At 38.6% G+C, this 22147-nt stretch overlaps 1 protein-coding gene across 2 annotated transcripts in view; it reads left to right on the top strand.

Annotated features, from left to right (window-relative positions):
- The window catches only part of Xrn1 (5'-3' exoribonuclease 1), a 138523-nt gene that overhangs the window by 109902 nt on the left and 6474 nt on the right, over positions 1 to 22147 (top strand). The window contains exons 35-41 of one of the 2 annotated variants that reach the window (XM_063249120.1): positions 6220 to 6324; positions 6472 to 6594; positions 7690 to 7849; positions 10995 to 11173; positions 14369 to 14482; positions 14574 to 14676; positions 21923 to 21961. In XM_063249120.1, the coding sequence (XP_063105190.1) occupies positions 6220 to 6324; positions 6472 to 6594; positions 7690 to 7849; positions 10995 to 11173; positions 14369 to 14482; positions 14574 to 14676; positions 21923 to 21961 (823 nt within the window). The remainder of the gene's footprint in view (positions 1 to 6219; positions 6325 to 6471; positions 6595 to 7689; positions 7850 to 10994; positions 11174 to 14368; positions 14483 to 14573; positions 14677 to 21922; positions 21962 to 22147) is intronic. The other variant, XM_063249121.1, reaches the window with a different exon arrangement.

The following is a 22147-nucleotide window of genomic DNA, read 5'->3' as shown; positions in this document are numbered from 1 at the left end:
TTAAACAGAATTTATATTTCTGTTTACAATAATATTAAGTATAAAGAACAGTGGTGCATAGTTAACAGACTATATGCCAGTGATGGAGAACCTTTTAGAATTTCCAGGAATTCAGACACCCTCAGAGTGTGTGAGCCATAAGTTCACCAGCACTGCTATATACATTCTATGGAATTAGAGTGGTATGGGAGAAACTGAGGTCATTTACATTTATTTTATGTAATTTCTGATAAGGATTGTACTTTTATAATCAAGGAATTGGACATGCTGGGCATGGTGGTTCACGCTTGTAATCCCAGCACTGGGAGGCTGTGAGAGGAGGATCACTGTGAGTTCAGAACCAGCCCAGGCGTCATAGTGAGTTCAAGGTCAGCTACACCATATAATGAAATGCTGCCTCAAAAAAGACCAAAAAATAAGCAAAGAATTAGACATGTGTATCTGGATTAGATGCCTATTACACTGTGACACTTTTCCTTGTGCTACTGGGAAGTAAACCAAGGGCCTTTCACGCTTTTTAAATTTTTATTTTTAGCAGGCTCTTGCTACTAAGCTTGGTTTAACCTTGGAATCCTTCTACCTCAGCAGGGAGCTCAGACTGGCCTTGAATTCATAGCACTCTTCCTGACTCAGCCTCCCAACTGGTGGGATTAAAGGCATGTGCCACACGCCCAGCATATAATATGTTTTGGGGTTTTTTAAAAAAAGAGAATAAAACCAAATGAGACAAAATAGAGTCAATCAAAACAAGAATCAACATGGTACATGACTTAAAAACAAAGTACAAGGAGATCAACAATGGCTACCTTAATGTCTCTTGTTATCTTCAGAAAAATTACCCATATCATCAGGCATTATAAAATTGAACAAAACAGTACAGAACAAAACCAATAAAAACAAACATTAGAGACAGTATAGGACTTCAAAAGAAGATACTAGTCCAACCAGAATGGGTATCATAGTGTATCTTACTGTCTTCAAAGTAGTAGTATCAGACTTGATACTATCAAACAGAACAGAATAGAATAAAATCAGTCAAAACAGCCAGGCGTGGTGGCTCCCATCTGTGATCCTAGCACTTGGGAGGCTGAGGCAGAAGGATTGTTGAAAGTTCCAAGACCAGCCTAGGCTACAAAGTGAGCTCAAGGCCAGCCTGAACTGCACAGCGAGACCTTGTCTCAAAAAGACAAAAAAAAAAAAAAAAAAAAAAAAAAAAAAAAAAATCAGTTAAAACAAAACAGTGAAAGCAATACAGGGCTTCAAATCAAGCTAACAGGAAATAAAAAATGGTTACCATAATATATCCTGCTATCTTTGGAATAGCTCTCCATGCCATCAAATCTAATACAAGTAGACAGACTGAAACAGAATAAAACCAAACTAAACAGAACAATGAAAACAATATGAGTTTCAAATCATGACAATAGATTAACAATGGCCTTCCCTTTTTTAACAGTTGCTCTCCTTTCACTTTCACAGGATGTATTGTACATTAAGGAGGCAACCCGCTATTCACCTGAGTAATTCTGAACCTTTTTACCCCTGAGCATGATCTCAAGTTGTATCCATTTGCCTACAAGCACCTCAAGATTTTCTTTCTGTATAGCTGAGTACTTTCCATTATGTAAAAGTTTATGGCTTTCTAACCAACCTACAGCTGATGGGCAAGCTATCCTCACTTTTTTCTTGTTCCCTGTCACATAGAGAATTGTTTTCTCGTCTTTGACTTTCAGTCTATAAACCGCTTTCGGGTTAAATGTATTTATTATGTAAAACAGATTGATGGAAGCTATCTCCTGATCCACTTTGCCTGTGTTTCTTTTTATTGGTGAATTTAGGCCATCTATATTAGTAATGATGGCCAACCTTCTCTACCTCATCTTTGCCATGCTATTTTTCTGCCATTGATTGTCTACTTTTCTCCTTCATTCCACTGTCTGCCCCATTCAGTGAGCCCCCTCTGCCGCCATTCCTGAAACCATGGTCCTTTTTCTCTCTTTAGAATTTCCTTCAGTATTTTTTGTAGGGTTGGTTTGGTGATCATGAACTCCCCCCAGTTCCTCTTTGTCATATAAGCATCTTGTTTCTCCATTAATTTTGAAGGATAGTTTTTGCATGGTACATCAATCTGGGTTGGAGGTTATTTTCTTTTAGGACTTGGAATACATCACTTCAAGCTGTTCCTGATTTGAAGGTTTGTGTCGAGAAGTCTGTCGTGCTTCTGATGGATTTTCCTTTATAGGTGATGTTTCTTTTCTCTGGCAGCTTTTAATATTCTATTCTTGTGTTGAATTTCTGGGATCTTGATTATTATATGTCTGGGTGTAGATCTGTTTTGGTTATAGCTGGCTAGAGTTCTGTATGCCTCATTTATCTGAATATCATTTCATTTTCATATGCTTGGGAAGTTTTCTTTAATTATTTCTGTAAGTAGCCTTTGTATTTCATCTGTGTTTACCCCTGCTTCTTCACTCACATTTTTTATTCTTTTTCTTTTTTTATCGGTACCAGGGATCAAACTCACTACCACATACTTGCAAGGCAGGCACTTATGCCGCTCAGCTAAATCCTCAGCCCCTCATTTTTTATTCTTAAGTTATAGTTCCTCTTGTCATCTTCTAGCCTTTGTCTTGTTACTTCCTGGTTTCTTGTTAATTTTTAAGAGATCTTTCCTTTCGCAATCATAAGTTGCAAACTTGTCTTCACGGTTTGATAGTCTGTCTTTCCTGGTAATCTCTTTGAATCTGTTTCATTATTCTAAATGTTTTTTATATTCTTCATTGAAGGTTTCTCTCCTTTTTCTATGCTCCTGTATTCCTCCATCTGTGTCTTTAGAGGTGCTTAGCAATTCTTTTATTGTGTTTCTCATTTCTTCTTTTACCTGAGATAGTATTTCTGTTCTAAGTTCTTTTAGAGCCTCTTGAAGTTGTTTGTTTCAGTTACTGTTGCTTCAGAAACTTCAGGTGTACAACTCCCAATCTCTTCTGTGTTTACATCTCTTGGACCAGTGCTGTTTGGGTTGGAGGCAAAGACTGCCTTTTGCTTCTTCCTCTTGTTAATGTTCCTGATTTCTTCTGGACAAGTGGGTAGTGGAGTCCCCAGCACTTTCTGTGTGGTTATAATTTCACTGAAGCATGCGGTCTACGGATATCTGATGGTGACCATTGGGTGTGTTGTTGTAGGGCTTATCCATGGCTGGTGAAGTATAAGCAGGGGCGGGGAAGGCTGGCACCTCCCTCCCAAGCTGGTTGACCACAGGGAGCCCTCACCATGTTAGTATGCACATAGCAGGCATGGCTGGTTGGGGATAGCCTTAGGGAAACTTCAACAATGGCTGTTGGATTGTACACAGAGGCAGGACTCAGTCCAAGCAATTTTCACCAGTCTGTTCTAAGCTAGGAGTGGCTTAATGGAGCCGGCTGTAGTTCTGTCTCCAGGCTCATCCAGCCCGACTCCAAAGTGGCCCCTGGCCAATCACCCACTCACACAGGAGGACTGAGTCCCCCACACTCACCACCCACCAGTGCAATTCTCCAGTCCACTGCTCCCCTCTGCTACCGCATCTCCCTGGAGAGGGCTTCGGGCTTGCCAGCCACCAGCTTCACTTCACCAGCATTCCCAGGTTCCAACAGCACTTCTCGCGTGGTGGTTCTGGCTCCAGGTGAAAGTGCTGCCAGCTTCTGCCTTCTTCTGTTTAAGTTCTTTCTTTTTTTTTTAAATTCTCTCTGTGGGCTTCATTTCTCACTCTAGGTTCTTCCTGGGTCATAGGGACCCACTTCCTTCCTTCTCGTCTTCTCCAGAAAGCTGTATTCCAGTATTTGGACTGTTTCTCCGAGAGGCTGTTTACTCTTGTGCTTACTGTTCCACCATCTTGCTAGGATCCACTGTTTTGTATTGGTTTTTTTTTAAGTGATTTCTTGCTCTAGGGCAGTAACTCAACTGTGTGTAATCTCCAACTCTGTAAAACATTTTAAAAACTTTTTTTTTTTTTTTTTTGTCTTTTTCATTTTTATCGGTACCGGGGATTGAACTCATGACTGCCTGCTTGCCAGGCAGGCACTTATGCCTCTGAGCTAAATCCCCAGCCCCTAAAAAACTTTTTAAAGTCTTAGAATATATGACCTATAGCATAGTTATTGTAATCCCGTATAGTAAGTTCAGTCATCCAAGTATTGTAATCCTCTTTCTAGTCTTCCTCACAATCCAAAATGTTATATTTGTAATCACATTGAGATGTTATTGGAATCCCAGCAAGTTAATTCCGATCTACCACCACCACTCCAACCCATGGCAAGAGTAAAGACACTAAGACATATTCCAAGTTAAAGGCAGCCAAGGAGGTCCTAAGTCCAGTCCATGTGAGGACCTGAGGACAAAGGCCTTGATCCCAGGCCTCTCCTAGAATTTATTATCTTGTGAAGAAGAGGGATGGCTCAGGGGTGAGTGATAGTGAGGATAGCGGGGAATTACCTGAGTAACTTGAGCTGGCTGGCCAGGTACAAGAATGGCTTCTCTGTAAATTGCAGAGAAAGATATGCAGAAGGATCAATTTACATATTCCAATTAAGGTAGCAGTGGTATTGTTTTGGGGGGCTGTCTCTTCAGTTTCTGATATGCAAACTCTTGTGCCCTGGGGAGTCATAGCTTTTTTTTTTTTTTTTTCCTTTCTCTCTTCCATGCTTGAAAGTCATAGCTTCTTATCTTGAGGCTCATACCCAGTTGACATTCCTAGAGCTATTTGCTCTAACATCTCATATATCCTATACATATCGTGAGAACACTGTGGGAGGATACCTACCGACTGTCTGTTGGCTTTAGAGATTACATATTAGCACCTTGGCTAGCCTTATTTGCAATCTTAGAGCCAATTAAAGAGAGGGAAATATCCTGGTCAGTTTTTTACTTATCAGTATAAGGAAATGAGTCTCCAAATAATCAAAGTCACAGTAATTGTTTTGCATTCAGAGGGAGTCACTGGAGTTGTCTCCCACTGTAAGTAAAACCTATTAAGGGAACCATTATGTAAATATGTAAATAACATAAATAGTTTAATTACCTGACTTTTAATGTCTTCTTCTTTTGAAACACTTATGCTATAATTTCCTTTCTTCAACACAATAGATTATTAACAGTTTTTGTGCAATAATACCTTTAGTGAAGCATTTGGACTTTCAGAGATGCTAGTATTCTCCAGACAGTGTTTTGGCACTTACAAGGCAGGTGCTTATGCCTGCTGAGCTAAATTCCCAGCTCCTAGACAGTGTTTTAAATGCTAAAGTAAAATACTTAAGATTTGAAAGAAAATAACTTGGAAATACAGTGAGATCACTGCTACTATCATTTTCACATTGGGCTGCTGTAACAAAATGACAGAGTGAGTGGCAAATGGCAAATGTTTATTTCCTCACAATTCTGGGAGATTTTGGTTTTAGTGTTTTTTTGTTTGTTTGTTTGTTGTTTTTTGTTTGTTTTTTCCTGTTCTGTTGAGGGGGCTATTTATTGGTTGGTTGGTTGGTTGATTGGGTTTGGTTTTGGTTTTGGTTTGGTTTTTTGAGGTAGACTCTCACAGTATACTTTAGGCTGGTCTTGACTTCATTATATAGTACAGGCGGATCTCAAACTCTTATAATCTTTTTTTTTTTGTCTTTTTTGTTTTTATCGGTACCAGGGATCAAACTCACGACTGCCTGCTTTCAAGGCAGGCACTTATGCCGCTGAGCTAAATCCCCAGCCCCAAACTCTTATAATCTTGTTGCCTCAACCTCCCAAATGCTAGGATTACAGGTATTTGCTGCCATACCTGACTTCTTCACAATTCTAGAGGCTGAGAAGTCCAAGATGAAGGCCCTGGTAAAGTAATATTTTTAATACTAAAATAGATAAGATTTGAGGAAAACACATACACACATATATTGAAATACATTTAAAATCTGATGAGGCAGGGCTGGGAGGCATAAGCACCTGCCTTGCAAGCGAGCAGTCATGAGTTCAAACCCCGGTACCAAAAAAAAAAAAATCTGATGAGGCCTCTGATCTTGGCTTGCATGTGGCTCTTCTTAAATTCTAACATAGTATTTCAAAAGAGTTCTGTTCTCCTTATAAGGACACTATGATTGAAAAGAAAAGGCACATAAAACATTTTCTACCAACTTCTTTAGATTACTATTAAGTAGTAACTATGAATTTATTTACATAGAAAGCTGGTTCATTTTTTTATAGGCTTTTGGAGGGCCTGCCAATATTAAGTTATTGAAGAGAAATGAAAGTCCAGATGTCTCAGAAATCCAGAAGGCTGTGACTGGTTACCCAAATGCTATTGATAAGGTAAAATATCGTTTACTTTCTCTTTGCAAACTTTCACCTGAGATGATAACTGAGTGAAAACTGAATTACTGTTTTTGAGCATCAAACTCTTAGCTTTTTCCTATGTCTTTTTCCTTTCATCTTCATACACATATTTTTACATTTTAGCCTAACTCTGGAATTGAGAACTTTCTAGCACACTTGAATATCTCTAAAGAAAGTGAATTGCCATCACCTCAACATGGAGAGCCTCCCAGTGAAGAGCATTTGTCACCACAGTCATTTGCTATGGTTTGTATATTTTTAAGAACTTACACTATGATGATTCTTCACCATTGACTAGTGTACATATCCTATGCAGCTGCTCAGTTTTCCCTCGTGTAGATTGGTGTTTCATTATGATAGTCTTGCTGTGGAACAAACCCAGCTGCTAATTTAGCCATCTTTTTCATTTATCTTCTCTTAGACCGTGGGTGACAAACATATGGCATGCCTGCTGGAGCAGGCGCATAAAGCCCTCTATTGGCATGCGACCTAGCATCACCCCAGCAGCTAAGCATCAAATAGTCAGGTTTAATTGCAGTGTTAGCACTTTGCAATAAATAAATGGGTTTTGGGTTGCAGTTTGGGTACTTGATTTTTAACATTTGCCATCGCTGCCTTAGACCATAGTTTCCTTGCTTCTCAAACTTTGCTATTGGGTAACTAGCCCTGAAGTTAAACAAAGGATAAATACTGTTTGGATGTCCATTAATAATGGATTTTTTTCAGCTATTAACTATTGATTTGCCTTACTCCCTATACAAATACACTTCACATCTTATATAACTTTTTTTTTCTTTTTTTGCCTTTTTTTTTTTGTCTTTTTGAAACAGGGTGTCTCTGTGCAGTTCAGGCTGGCTCCGAGCTCACTCTGTTTTTTTGTTTGTTTGCTTGGGGGTGGGTTTTTGTTTTTGTTTTTGTTTTGTTTTGTTTTTGTCTTTTTTGAGACAGGATCTTGCTATGCAGTTCAGGCTGGCCTTGAGCTTACTTTGTAGCCCAGGCTGCTTTCAAACTCCCAAGATCCCCCGGCCTCAGCCTCCCGAGTGCTGGGATTACAGGTATGAGCCACCATGCCTGGCTAAATTTTTTGGTACCAGGGTTTGGACTCACAACCTTGTGCTTACCAGGCAAGCACTTAAGCCACTGAGCTAAATCCCTGGCAATAATTTTGAAAAAAAAAGCTCAAGTGCTGAGACACAGTTCAGTGGTAGGACCTTTGCCTACCAAGTCCTGGTTTTGATCCCCAACAAGCCAAAAAAAAATCACAAAGATAACTACATAAGTCTAATATTAACTCTTCTCTCCCCATCCCCATCATTTCCATATGAATGATTTTCAAAAAAGAAGGGAACACGGATGCTTAAAGAAATTCTAAAAATTGATGGTTCTGATACCATGGAACATAAGAATGAGATGAAACGGTATGGAAATGAAGCTACTGTTTGTTCTAATAGAAGAGATGAATATGGACCATCCTCACAGTCCAACCAAAACAAGAAATTAGGTAAGTAAATTATACAACTACTAGTAATGCACAGCATGTATACGTATGTATACATACCAGTGTATAAAAAAAGAAAAAATAGTTACACTACTGATTTCTCTTGAGTTCAGTGAAAAAAAGAAATTTGTACTGATATTGTTCAAACAATGGAATGCAGATGTCTTATGCTCTGGGGGAATGATTTTGGGATGATAATGTGCAATATATAATGTTTCTCATTTTCTTCAGAATAGCTTTCCATACCATCACACACAATAAAATCAAACAAAACAGTTTGTGGTGTTTTTTTCTGTATTTGTGGCAGGATGGATTTGAAATCATTGTATAGCCCAGCCACTCACTGTGTAGCTCAGGATGGCCTTAAACTCACAGCAGTCCTTCTGCCTCAGTCTTCCAAGTGTTGAAATACAGGCATGTACCACGCTGACTAACAAAACTTCTGTTTTTGCTGGTGCAGTTCTTGTAATCCCCGCACTTGGGAGGTTGAAGCAAGGAGGATTTTTGCAAACTCAAGGCCAGCCTGAACTGTGTGAGACCCTGGCTCAAAAAAGACAAAAAATCTTTTTTTTTTTTTTTTTTTTTTTTTTTTGTCTTTTTCCTTTTTATCGGTACCGGGGATCGAACTCATGACTGCCTGCTTGCAAGGCGGGCGCTTATGCCGCTGAGCTAAATCCCCAGCCCAAAAAACCTTTTTTTTTTAACTTTTATTTTTGAGAATCATTTTTAACCTGTTTCATTGGTATGGTAGTATATAGCTATGTGTCCAGAATATCTACAGTCCTTAAATATCTTTTTGTGATCACTTAAATTGTTCTATTTAAATAATACATTCTGAGCTAGGTGTGGTAACACATACTTGTAGTTCCAGCACTCAGGAGGCTGAGGCAAGAGCATCCTTGTGAGTTTTAGGGCAGCCTGGGCTACATAAAAAGACTTTGTTTCTGCTAGGCATGGTGCACACGCCTATAATCCCAGCACTCAGGAGGCTGAGGTAGGAAGATCACCATGAGTTCAAAGCCAGCCTGCACTACATAAGGAGACTCTGTCTCAAAACAAAAAAAATAAATAAAGGTCTGGTCTCAAAAAATTAATTTTGTTGATAGCCAAACCTTGAAAGGTTTTCACATTCTAGTCTTTTCCCTCAGTAATTTATATATAAATTTTTGTTGGTTTGAGACAGGGTCTTGCTATGCAGTCCAGGCTGGCCTTGAACTCATTATGTAGCCCAGGGGGTTTGCCCTAACCTTGCACTAATCCTCTTGCCCCAAGTGCTGGGATTACAGGCATATGCCACCATGCCCAGCACATGATTAATAAACTTGATTTTTTTTTCTAGTTTATAAAATGAGAACATACATTACAGATGAGTATCGTGGTGCAACCTGTAACATATACTTAATCACGTAACACTACCTAACACATCATAGGTGCTAATTAATATTGTAGTAAAATAATTTGACCAGTATAAATATAGAAAAGGTATAAAATCACTTAAAATTGTTAATGGTGGTAGATATTGGAAACTGAGTAATTATCATAAATATAAAACCAGTAGCTTAACATAGTACCTAGCCAGATTTCAGTGAATATCTATCATTGCCCCTGTTCCCTGTGTCCTTTAAACCTTATTGTCTTGTACAAATATGGACAGAAGTTTCTGGAGAAATAGGAAAAAATGTTAATGCTGGCTGTGGTGGCACACACCTGTTACTGAGTGAGGCTGAGACAAGAGGATCACTGTGAGTTGAGGCCAGCCTGGGCTCCATAGCAAACTCAAGGCCAACTTTTACTACACAATGAGACACTGTCTCAAAAAAAAAAAAAAAAAAAAGATTAAGTAATCAGATCTCAATTTATTAAAGCTCAGTGTCTGGAGCAAAAGTAGAGCTCCTCTCTATTTATACTCTAGTGAATGTTAGAATAAACAATTCACAAAAATTTTCAAAACCTGTTAGAAAACTAATTATTTGTCATAGTGACAGATCCACTCCTGAAATAGAACAAAATGTTTCAGTTAATTTCATGTGTAATGACAAAACATAAAGACCTTAGCAGTCAGTAACTCAGAATCCAGCCCATATATTATAGAACAAGCTGGCACTACGATATTGGGCAAGCCACTTACCCTCTGTTCTTGTTTGTTTGTTTTTGTTTTTTGAGACAGTCTCATTATGTAGTTCAGGCTGGCTTCATCCTCCTGCCTCCGCCTCCCAAGTGCTGGAATTACAGGCTTATGTTACCATACATGGCTAACCTCTTTTTTTAATCTATAAAGGTTAGAAATTTAAATTAAATTTTTCACTGAGGTATGCTTTTGTTCTAGTGAGTCTATTAATCATAAAGATTGTGAACATTCAGAAATTTTTAATCATCTTTATGTACACTTAAAAAGTTTAATTTCAGAAAAACTTTTAAGAAGTATCATTTTAACTAGATGCAGGGGTGCACACCTATAATCGCAGCACACATGAAGATCACTGCAAATTCGAGGCTAGCCTTGGCTACAAAGTTCAAGGCCAGCCTGAACTGCATATCGAGACCCTGTCTCAAAAAAACAAAAAAAAAGTATCATTTTAGAGCAACAAAAAATATTCAACCGCATATCTTAGAATGTAAAGTGGTAATCCCAGCCCTTTAAAGGCTGAGGCAGGAGGGTCACCATGAATTCAAGGATAACGTGGGCTACCCGTAATTAGATCAAAACTAGCCAAAACTGCATAGCAAGACCCTGTCTCAGAAAAAGAAAAAAAGTAAAAAGCATAAGATGGCATTGCAAGAATTAAATTGAAGCCAAAGCCTCAAAACTTAAGAATTACTCATATATCTGCTCAAGAAAGCCATTTACCAAGTTTTACCTCTTATAACAATACCATATAATCATTGGTTGCCCAAGGTTTTAATTTTTGGCAATCAAGTATTTTTAAATCACCTTAATAATTTATTATTATAAAGCATCTCAAATTTTATGAAAGTCTCAGCAATTGTAAGCAATACTAAATAGTTCTATTTGTTTCATGGGAGATTCATTTTTCACTAAACTTTCAGCAGATTTTCTGCCTAATCTACTATAAAACCTTGCAATAGTTGCTTATCCTTCGATATTTTATATTAATACAGTATATTTGTTTGTCTTTTTTTGTAACAGGTTACATAAACAAGCCTCCCAGTGCCAGTGAGTACCACAGTATTCCATCTGTGGACAGTGTGTGCTGGCCTATTCCCAGCCAGATCCCTCCTGTGTCCACACCGGTAACTGAACTTGCTCGAATTTGCTCCCTTGTTGGAATGCCACAGCCAGATTTCTCCTTTCTGAGAACACCTCAGGTATAGTATATTTCTACTTCATTTATATACATTCTTTAATGCTGAGCTTAAATAAATTGATTGACAGTCCATAGCTAAGGAAATATAATGGGGCTTTTAAATTTTTATGAACAGTATGGATTTATGTTTCTCACTCAGATTGTTACATTTATGTATGACTAGAGCCCTCAAAAAGGCTAACAGAAAAGAACATGGGCAGCAAGTATCCTGGCAGGATTCTTCAGATTGACCGAGCTGGGGATATTAGAGTACAGCAATGATTTTTTAGTTTTTTTGGTTGTTTTGTTTTGTTTTTGAGGCAGGGTTTTATTATGTAGTTTAAATTGGCCTCGAACTCATTATATAACTCAGGTTGGCCCCAGATGCACAGTGATCCTCCTTATTATAGGTGTGTGTCATCACACCCAGCCATTTAAAAACTTTTTGGTCTCAGATTCCCCCATTTATTTGGGAAGAACCCAAAGGAGTTTTGTTTACTTGTGTTACATCTATGTTTATCATATAGAAATTAAAACTAATAAGCTGGACTTATGCTTTTTATGGGGGAATAGTACTCCATTGTATAAAAAAACACAACTTTATCCAGTTATCAGTTGATGAATGTTTGACTGTTTCCAAGATTTAGCTATTACAAACTGTGTGACCATAAACATGGGTGTACATATATCACTGTGGTATGATTCTAATAATTATTTCTAGAAGATACCAAGAAAAGGAATAGCTGGGTTGAATGGAACTCTAGTTTTAGTTTTTTTGAGGAATAGCTACACTGATTTCCACAGTGGTTGCACCAGTCTGTACTCCCACCAACAGTGGAGAAGGGTTTCTTTTTCCCCACAACCTCTCCAGCACTTTTTGTTGATAGTTTTCTTGATAATAGCCATTCTTTCTGGGGTAAGATGGAATCTCAGTGTTGTTTTAATTTGCGTTTCTCGAATGACCAGTGATTTTGAATTTTTTTTACATATATATTTGCTGTTTGTACTAATACTTTTGAGAAGTGTCATCTCAAGTGCCTATTTCTGGATTGGATCTTTAAATTTGGAGGGGATGTGATTTTTTTTTTTTTTTAGTTGTTTATGTATTCTCAATAGAAGTCCTGTGTCTGTGGAACAACTGGGAAAGATTTTTTTCCCACACTGTGCATTGTCTCTTCACTCTTTTGGTGGTTTCTCTTGCTGTGCAAACACTTTTTAATAAGATGTGAGAATTCCTATGTGATAAAGGTTTTATTCATAAAGTCTTTGCGTGTACCAGTGTCTTAAGAATTCTACCTATTCTATCTTCCAGCACATTTAATATCTGTTTTACTACTATTTAGATCCTGGGTCCATTTCTGTTTTACTTTAGTGCATGGTGATAGCCATAGGTCTAGTTTTAGTCTAGACATGTGGGAAGCCAGTTTTCCCAGCACAATGTATTACAGAGGTTATCTTTGTTCTAATGAGGGTGTTTGGCACCTTTATCTAAGACAAAGTGGCTAATATGTCTGGAGTTATTTCTACATCTTCTAATCTGTTCCATTGATCCTTGGGTCTGTTTTCTGCCATTACCATGCTGATTTTATCACAGTAGCTCTGTAGTATAATAGCAAGTCAGTGATTGTGATGCCCCCCCACCTTCACTTTGTTGCCCAGAATTGCCTGTGCTATTCTAAGTCTCCACTTGTCCCCAATGAATTTTAGGATTGTTTTCTGTAATTCTGTGAGATATATTGTTGGAATTTCAACTGAGATTGCATTAAATTTGTGTAACAATTTTGGGAAGTATGGCCAATTTTCACTATGTTCATGCTATCCAAGAGCAAGGAATGTCTTTCCATATTCTGATATCTTCTTTAATCTCCTTTTTCAGAATGTTGTAGTTTTCAATGTAGAGATCTGTTGCTTCCTGCATTAGATTGATCCCTAAGTATTTCAGTTTTTTGGATGCTATTGTGAAAGGTGTTCTCTCTCTCAGGGAGTTCCTTACTTATATATAGGAAGATTCTGATTTTTGAATGTCAACTTTGTATCCAGCTATGCTACTGAATTTGGTTATTAAATTTAAAAGTCTTTTGGTGGAGTTTTTGGAGTCTTCTATCGTATCATCTGCAAATAATGATAATTTAACTTCTTCCTTTCCTATCTTATTTCTTTCTCTTATCGCTTTGCTCTGGCTAATGTTTCTAGAACTATATTGAATAAGAATGGTTATAGTGAACATCCTTTTCTTTTTCCTGATTTTACAGTGAAAGCTTTCAATTTTTGTTCATTTAGCATGTTGATTGTTGGTTTGTCATAGATGACTATTTACCATACTACTGAAAATTTAACCAAAACAAGGGTTGGGGATTTAGCTCAGCGGCATAAGCGCCTACCTTGCAAGCATGCGGTCATGTGTTCGATCCCCAGTACCGATTAAAAAAAAAAAAAAGTTTAACCAGAACAGTTGAGCAATAAAAGGCATCCAAATTAAAAATAAAAAAAGTAAAATTATCTGCACGTCTAGAAAATATGTTACATGGAGTCAGGTGTGATAGGAGGCTGAGGCAGGAGGATCACCACAAGTCCGAGGCCAGACTGGGCTATATAGCAAGACCCTGTTTCAGAAAGCAAAGAACCTGGGGCTGGGGATTTACCTCAGCAGGATAAGTGCCTTCCTGGCAAGCACAAGGTTGTGAGTTCCATCCCTCGTAACAAAAAACAAACCAAAAAAAAAAAAACCCTTATATGTAGAAAACAATAAATATTTTCATTAAAAACTATTAGAACAGGGTCTGGAGGTTTAGCTCAGCAGCATAAGCACCTGCCTTGTAAGCAGGCAGTCGTGAGTTCGATCCCCCGTACCGATAAAAAGGAAAAAGACAAAAACAAAAAACTATTAGAACTAATAATTTTAAAAACTTGCAGAATATAAAATCAATACAAAATTAATTGTGCAGGAGGATGAAGATTATCAGCAGTTCAAGGCCAGCCTGAACTACACAGTACGACTTTGTCTCCAAAAACCAAAAACAATGGAATAGAGAGACCATAAATAAACTCTCATATATAATATATATGGTCATTTGACCAGACACCAAAACCGTTTAGGGGAAAGATATTGAGGGGAGGGAAAAATATTATCCTACTTGTTTAGATTAGACTGAAGTTTGGAAGAAATTGACATTCTAGGTAGATAATTTCATAGATATCCATGTTCTCTGTGTTTTAGACAATGACAGTTTGCCAGGTGAAATTATCAAATGGTTTACTGGTGCGGGGACCACAGTGCCCCTCTGAAAACGAAGCCAAGGAGAAAGCTGCACTGTTTGCTTTACAGCAGTTGGTAAGAACTGTTGATGGCTTCTCTGTAAAATCTGTAATGTTGCTACGGAAACTTTCATTATGCTGCCTTATATCTTTAAATACGTCCACAGGGCTCTTTAGGAGTGAATTTTCCTTTGCCTCCACCACTGTTTGCAAATTATCCTCCTGCTATACCACCTGGAACCATCCCTCCAGTTTTCCCACCACCTACTGGTAAGACAGTTTGCTTTTCTAAGTGTTTGTGACCACATTGATATTTTCACTAATTTTTCTTAAGAATCATCATTTTTAAAAATTCAAAAATGTAACCACGGTCTCAGAGTGTGAGAAGAAATTGCGAGACATTAGCCTAATGCTGAAGTCTGCAAACTTACCCAGAAATGCTATTTCTCACTCTGTATTGCCCACATGGTGCACAGAAGGCAGTTTGCAGTGCACAGGCCTTTACTCTCCAGGAGTTGCAAACAGGTCACTTTGATTCCAGTCAGACATAAAAATTACAGGTAAAAAAAATCAGTTACTTCGGTGTAGCAGACTCTTCAGGATCGCTTGTCTTTTTTGTGTGTGTGTATTTTTTTTTTTTTTTTGTCTTTTTCGTTTTTATCGGTACCAGGGATTGAACTCACGACTGCCTGCTTGCAAGGCAGGCGCTTATGCTGCTGAGCTAAATCCTCAGCCCCTCGCTTGTCTTTTTGAGACAGGGTCTTGCTGTGCAGTTCAAGCTGGCCTTGAGCTCACTTCATAGCCTTGGCTAGTCTCAAACTTGCAACAGTCCTCCTGCCTCAGCCTCCCGAGTGCTGGGATTACCATGCCTGACTTTTTTTGTTCGGGATCTCTTGGACACTAGCATTTTATGACTTTATGATCCCAGATCTTAAATTATTAGTCTTTTCTTTTATCATTCGGCCTTTTTGGGGTTGGGTTTTAGTTTTGGTTTTGGTTTTGGTTTTGTTTTTTTGAGTAGGGGTTTCACTGTGTAGTTCAGGCTGGCGAAAAGTCTTCCTGCCTCAGCCTCCTGAGTGCTGAGATTACAGTCATGCACCACCATGCTGGGCTTGCTTTGAAATTCAGGCTGGCATTGAATTTGAGGTGATTTTCCTGTCTCATCTTTTCCAAAGTACCGGAACTACAGGCATGTGCCACCCCCGCCCATTTCTTCTTATATTTTAATAATTGTCATTTGAAAGCCAAAAAATTAGGTAGGAAGATGGTTGCAAGTTCAAGACCAGCCTGGGCTACAAAATGAGTTCAAGGCCATCCTGAACTGTATAGCAAGACCCTATCTCAAAAAAAATTTTAAAAAGCCTATAGTAAGCATCCCTGAATTTGCTGATTGACATTACAAAAACATTACATTAGCAACAGAAGTGTCTTCCTGAGCTGATAACAGAGGTGGCTACTCCCCTACACTGCTAAGTAAAACAGTATTATTCATTAATATTAAAATACTAAATTTTACACTGTACCACTTTGAGCTTTGGAACAATTTAATTGAGTAAAACATGATAAAATCTTCAGAAATATAAAGGTTTAACTATTCAAACAGTTGGGGTTTTGAGGGGGATTGTTTGTTTTTTTTTTGTTTTTTTTTTTTTTTTTTCTTGGTTCTTTTGAGACAGGGTCTCACTGTGTAGTTGAAGCTGGCCTTCAACTAACTGTGTAGTGCAGACTGGCCTCAAACTCACTGTGATCCTCCTTCCTCAGTTTCCCCAGTGCTAGGATTACAGTCATGCACCTCCATGCCTAGCTCTCAGTTATTATTATAAAACTAAACTGGGGCTGGGGATTTAGCTCAGTGGCACAAGTGGCTGGCTACCTCTCAAGTGCGAAGTTGTGAGTTCAATCCCCGGTACAAAAAAAAAAAAAACTAAACTCTGAAAGTCACTACAGAATTGAAAGCCTAGGATATATTTAAGCTTGAAAATAACTTTTGTTACTTCTGTATGCCAGATATTATTTGAGCAATTTTACATATCTAATCCTTATATAAATAATAGAAAATTTGATAAAGCTGATTAGGGGTAGCATTTTTAGCTCACCTGGCATGCACAGGCCACGTTCAGTCCGCACCCACTGCATGCACACGCAAGCACCCACACATACAGTAATTAAAGCAACAATCCTGTTGATTAGAAATAAATTAACAATATGCAATTTTCTTTTCTCCTTGCCCAAAGGCCATTAACTGAATAATAGTTAAAATGATATAAACCTACAAAGACAAAAAATGAAAGAAAAGGCTGGTCCGATGGCAGTGGGTTATCAGAACTTATTAACATTAGTGTCACTAAAGTTGGTATACCACCCCCCCACTGCTAAATTTGACTGGCTTTAAAAAAAAAAAAGAAAGAAAGAAAGAAACAGCAGATTAGAAACTTAAAAAAGTTTTGATAAGAAATCAAAAGTGACCAATTTTAGTACAGCAAAATTAAGCAACAGTGAGAGAGGTTACAAATGAGCTAAAGATTTTTTCATCACAGTTCCCAAGAAATTTAGAATTTGATAACTAAATTTAGAATTTAGTTATCAGAAAAGGCAAGGAGAGCCAGGCATGGTAGCTTTTGCCTATAATCCAGTAGTCAGGAGACTGAAGCAAGCAGATTGCCATAAATTTGAAGCCAGCCTGGGCTACAGAGTGAGGTCAAGCTAGCCTAAACTACTCAGTAAAACTCTGTCTCAAAAAAGCAACAGCCAAAAAACAAAACAAAACAACAGCAACAGCAGCAGAAACTCATTTGCTGGACATGGTGGCCCACACATGTAATACCAGCACATGGGAGGCTGAAGCAGGGGATCACCACCCAAGTTGCATGACACAAGGCCAGCCTCAGCTACAAAACAAAGGCAGAGATGAGGCAGGCACTGAAGAGAGGGGTTGGGTGAACGTCTGTACGTGGACGTTGCTCCCCAAAATAGCAAAGGCAGTTGCCTCTCCATGCAAGAGACTGTGAATACATTCTCTAAAGAGCTCTCTAAATATGGAGACACCACACGGAGTAGAGAAAGAAATATGAGACTGACAACAGAAAAGTTCCCTTTTCCACATCCTTTTCCCAGATTGAATCAGTCATGCTCTGCCCTTCAGATAGGAAATCAGATGATGGATCTTTTGAGAAATTCATTGACCGCCAAAGAAAAGACCCCTTGCTTCCAGAGCTGGCACAACCCAAAGACTGTCTCACAAAGCAGTCACCCACGAGCAGAGCCCTAAATCATCTCGCACCTTGCCCTCGCCATGTACATACTGTTCCTCATCGGTTGCAGTGTTTCCCTCTCAAATGTGACCAGATGCAACATGATCTGAGACATGAAAGTCTCTAAAACGGTAGAGCCCAAAATAAAAGAAATTAAAAGGACACTAGGCTGGGGATATCCTTCAATATAGAACACTGACCCAGCATATGTGAAATGTAGATTTGATCCTAGTACTGGAAAGGGATGGAGGCAGAGGAACAGATGAAGAAATAAGAAAACTTCAAACATAACTAATTAATGTATCCTCAGTGCAATTAAACAGTATTGCCACCAAAAAATAAAAACAAGAGGCTGGAGATACAGCTCAGTAGTAGAGAATTTTCTTAACATGAATGAGACCCAGCGCTATAGAAAGAAAAATAAAATTCTATGCAGAAAAGAAAATTGGGCTGGGCATGTTGGCATATGTCTATAATCCCAGCATTTGGCAGGTTGAGGCAGGAGAATCCCCAAATTCATGGCTAGTCTGAACTATACCGCAAAACCTTGTCTCAATAATAATAATAATAATAATAATAATAGTAATAATTGGAAAAAAATTGTTGAGTCAACATTTTAAATTCAAGCTGGGCATGGTGCACACACCTGTAATCCCAGCACTTGGGAGCGTGAGGCAGGAGGATTGTTGCAAGTTTGGACCAGCCTGAGCGCTCAAGGCCAGCCTGAACTGCATAGCGAAACCTTGTCTCCAAAAGACAAACAAACAAACAAGGAAAAAATTTGAATTGAGTAAATAATGTCTGGGCACAGCTCAGGGTGCTGTGAGGTGTGGCACACACTTGCAGTCTCACACTGAGCTGGGAAGGTCCCTTGCGCCCAGGAGTTCCAGGCCAGTCTGATTAACACAATGAGAACTTGTCTTGTGGGAGAAAGGACAATGATTAGAACCTTAAAAAGAAGAGCAGCGATTGAGAGGAACAGTGCATAGATTAGAACCCATCGTATTAGAGATCTAGAAAAAGAGGCCAGAAAGGAAAAAAGTATTGAAGAAATAAGATTATTTCCTAGATCTGAAGGCCATGTGTCTGTAAACTTAAAATCGGGAAGAACCACAGTGGCCTTGCCCTGTTAACAGTGCATGGAAGCCGGACAGCAGGTGCCAGTGAAGCCCCGCAGTCCTGAGGCAGGCTGAGTTTCATCTTCTCTGGTTCTCTCTGTATGGTGAAATCTCATGTGAAAGTAACGTAAATGGGGCTGGGGATTTAGCTCAGTGGCATAAGCGCCTGCCTTGCAAGCAGGCAGTCGTGAGTTCAATCCCTGGTGCCGATAAAAGGAAAAAGACAAAAAAAAAAAAAAAAAAAGAAAGTAACGTAAAGACATTTCCAGACATGCAAACTTGTTTCCTGTGTACACTTGCTTAAGTTACTGGGTTTATAAAAATAAAACAAGAGGTTTTAGAGCTAGTGTAATGCAGTAAATGGAAATTCCAAGATGTTAGCTGCTCATCAGGTCTAAAAAGTAAAAAGTTCGAGTTGGAGAAAGGGAAGCCTTGGCAGGTAAGGTAGATTATCTGTTAGATGGACAACATTTGGAAAACACATTCAGGGTAAGTTCAGTGCTAGGGGATATACTTCAGTGTAAGAATGCTTGCCTAAACTGGGTGTGGTGGCACACATCTTTAATCCCAGAATTCAGGAGGCTGAGGCAGAAAGATCTCTGTATGTTGGAGACCAGCCTAAACTCCATAGTAAGACCCTGTCTCAAATAAATAGACATAAAAATACTAAATAGAATAAAAACAAAAAGTTTTACAGGTAAACAAACATCTGATTGGGTTGGCTCTACAGGGATAAAACTTCAGAGTCACAGAGCTGTGGATTTCGCTCAGTGGCACAAGCGCCTGCCTTGCAAGTGCATGGTCGTGAGTTTGATCCCCAGTACCAAAAAAAACCACTTCACAGTCACATACTATGAACACTGCTTGTATATTATATATTTAAATAAATATTCTGATATACTGAAATTGAAAGGACAAGGCATAGTAAGGCATGGTGGAAAAGAACTGAATTTTGGGTGGGCGTGATGGCACACACCTATAATCCCAGCGTTTGAGAGGCTGAGGCAGGAAGATCACCACAAGTTCAAGATCAATTTGAAGTACATAGGGAGAACTTGTCTGAAAATTTTTTAAAAATTGAAAACTGAATTTTGATCTAAACAGAATTTATTATATCCAGAAATGTTTAAAATTGATAAATCTAACTAGTACCATAAGTTAATTATTAAGCAGTGTGGAAATAAACATCTAAAATAGTTAAATCTGAGTTAGTGGCTGCCAGCTTATGTTGAAAACCTTTTTTTACTACAATGCATGTGTGTTACTCTGAACTTTTTTCAAAATGTAATTCCTCATAATCATTAGTGGCAGAACTTCCAGAGTCAGTGTGTTTTCAGAGCCCACACTTAGATTTCTCTGTTCATGTGTACTACATTGGTCTAATGTTTATAACTTAGTGTAGTCTTTAAAATATCACATCTAACATATTACTTGCTTTTTTACCTTCAAAATGAAACAATAGCCGGGGATTTAGCTCAGTGGCATAAGGGCATGCCTTGCAAGCGCGCAGTGGTGAGTTCAATCCCCAGTACCAAAAATATAAATAAATAAAATGAAACAATGAGAACTTTTAAGTAGTACATGTATGTACCTTAAACTTTACCCACGAGTTTCTCTAAAAAATAATTTGTCTTATAAGAATATGTTGCTGAAAAAGAATGGTTGTTTTCCCATTGATATTTTACACTTCATATTTTTACCTTTTTAATGTTTATTATTCATGCCTACCAAAAATTTTAAGGTTTAGCTTAAATGCCTTGGGTCTTTTCTAGATGTTCCAGTTGAAATAATGTGAATACCTAAAAGTCAAGAAATGTCAGTGTTAATCAGGAGAAATTAAGCACCAAATTATCGTTTTAAAGTTATTTTGTAAATTTGTTTTTCATGGTCTTAAAAAACTTCGTTTTGACTTACTGGGGAAATAGTTGAGGTGACCTACACATAACATAGATATATAGCAGTTTTTTATGCTAGGGTTTGAACCCGGGACTTAGTGGCTGCTAACAGGCACTATACCATTGAGCTAGCTCTCCAGCCCGCCCCGCACCAACTTCCCTTTCAGTTTCAGTGTGGCTCCCAGGCCAGGGATGTAGCTCAGTGGAGTAGCACCTGCCTCGCAATGTGAGGTTCTGAGTCTAGTTCCCAGTACCACACACACACACCACACACAAACCCCCGGGAAGCAACTACTACTTTGTTGTCGTCGCCTTCTTCTTTATCTTGTCCTTGTCCTACTCTTCTCCTCCTCCTCCTCCTCCTCCTCCTCCTCCTTCTCGTTGCTGTTGTTGTTGTTGTCGTCCGTCATCTGGAATCAAGCTCAGGACCTCACGCTTGCCAAGCAGGTACCTTACCACTGAGCTCTACACCTACGCTGACAGTTTTTTTCATCCAGGAATATGTACATATATAATATAATTCAGAACACTAAAATATACCGATTCTTCTTTCCTGATATAAATTTTCTCAGGTTGTAAATTTATAGCTTCTTTTATCTCTCTGAAAAACAGTTTGCCCGTAGTACCTGTCTTCAGGGGCCTGGGCTATTGTCTGGATGATGACTCTTGTCTGCAGTAGCTCCCAAATGCTGTGCTGGGGCTCTCTGTCTGCACACAAAGCCTGGGGAGCTTATTCACAGTACAGACTACTGAGCCCCCAAGTATGACTCGGCAGGTCTGAGTAAGTTTGTCTGTCCAGACATCTTTAATGCACAAACTCCCCAAGTGGCTCAGCAATTGGGTTTAGCAATCATGGGTTTCAATAAGAAATAAAAAGAGCCAGGGATTTTTAGCTCAGTGGTGGAAGCACCTTCTTGACAAGCATGAGGTTGTGAGTTTAATCGCAGGTACCAAAAAATTCAATAAATTAAAAAAAAAGAAAAAAATCCTTGAATTACAAATATTAAAGAAAAGAGCCAGATGGAATGGCACCTGTAATCCCAGCACTCAGAAAGCTGAGGAGGCTGAGGCAAGAGCATCACTATGAGCTCAAGGCCAGCCTGAACTGCATAGTGAAACCCTGTCTCAAAAAGGAAAGAAAGAAAGAAACAAAGAAAAAGATAGATAGATAGATAGATAGATAGATAGATAGATAGATAGATTCATTCTACATGTCAGATTTCATGACCTGAGTTTTTTTGGGCTTTTGTAGGCTGGAATCACTATCGAAGCAACTTAACATTGGGGGCAGGTGAGAGCCTTAAGACTGCTTTTCTTGTGCCAGGCTTTTCTTCCCAAAGAATAGTTTCATGACCCCTTTGTTGTTGTTGTTGTTTTTTTAATATAGTTACACATATTCCTGAAGTTTCTATAGCCTATAGTACTAGTGGCCTTTGTAGACCAGCATAATTATCATTCATTGTTATATCTAGTCCAT

Source organism: Cavia porcellus, unplaced genomic scaffold, assembly GCF_034190915.1.
Source record: "Cavia porcellus strain 051 isolate PalLab524CR breed Dunkin Hartley unplaced genomic scaffold, mCavPor4.1 scaffold_5, whole genome shotgun sequence".
Classification (NCBI taxonomy): domain Eukaryota; kingdom Metazoa; phylum Chordata; class Mammalia; order Rodentia; family Caviidae; genus Cavia; species Cavia porcellus.
The sequence above is the reverse complement of the archived record's forward strand: the minus strand, read 5'-3'. Positions and strand labels throughout refer to the sequence as shown.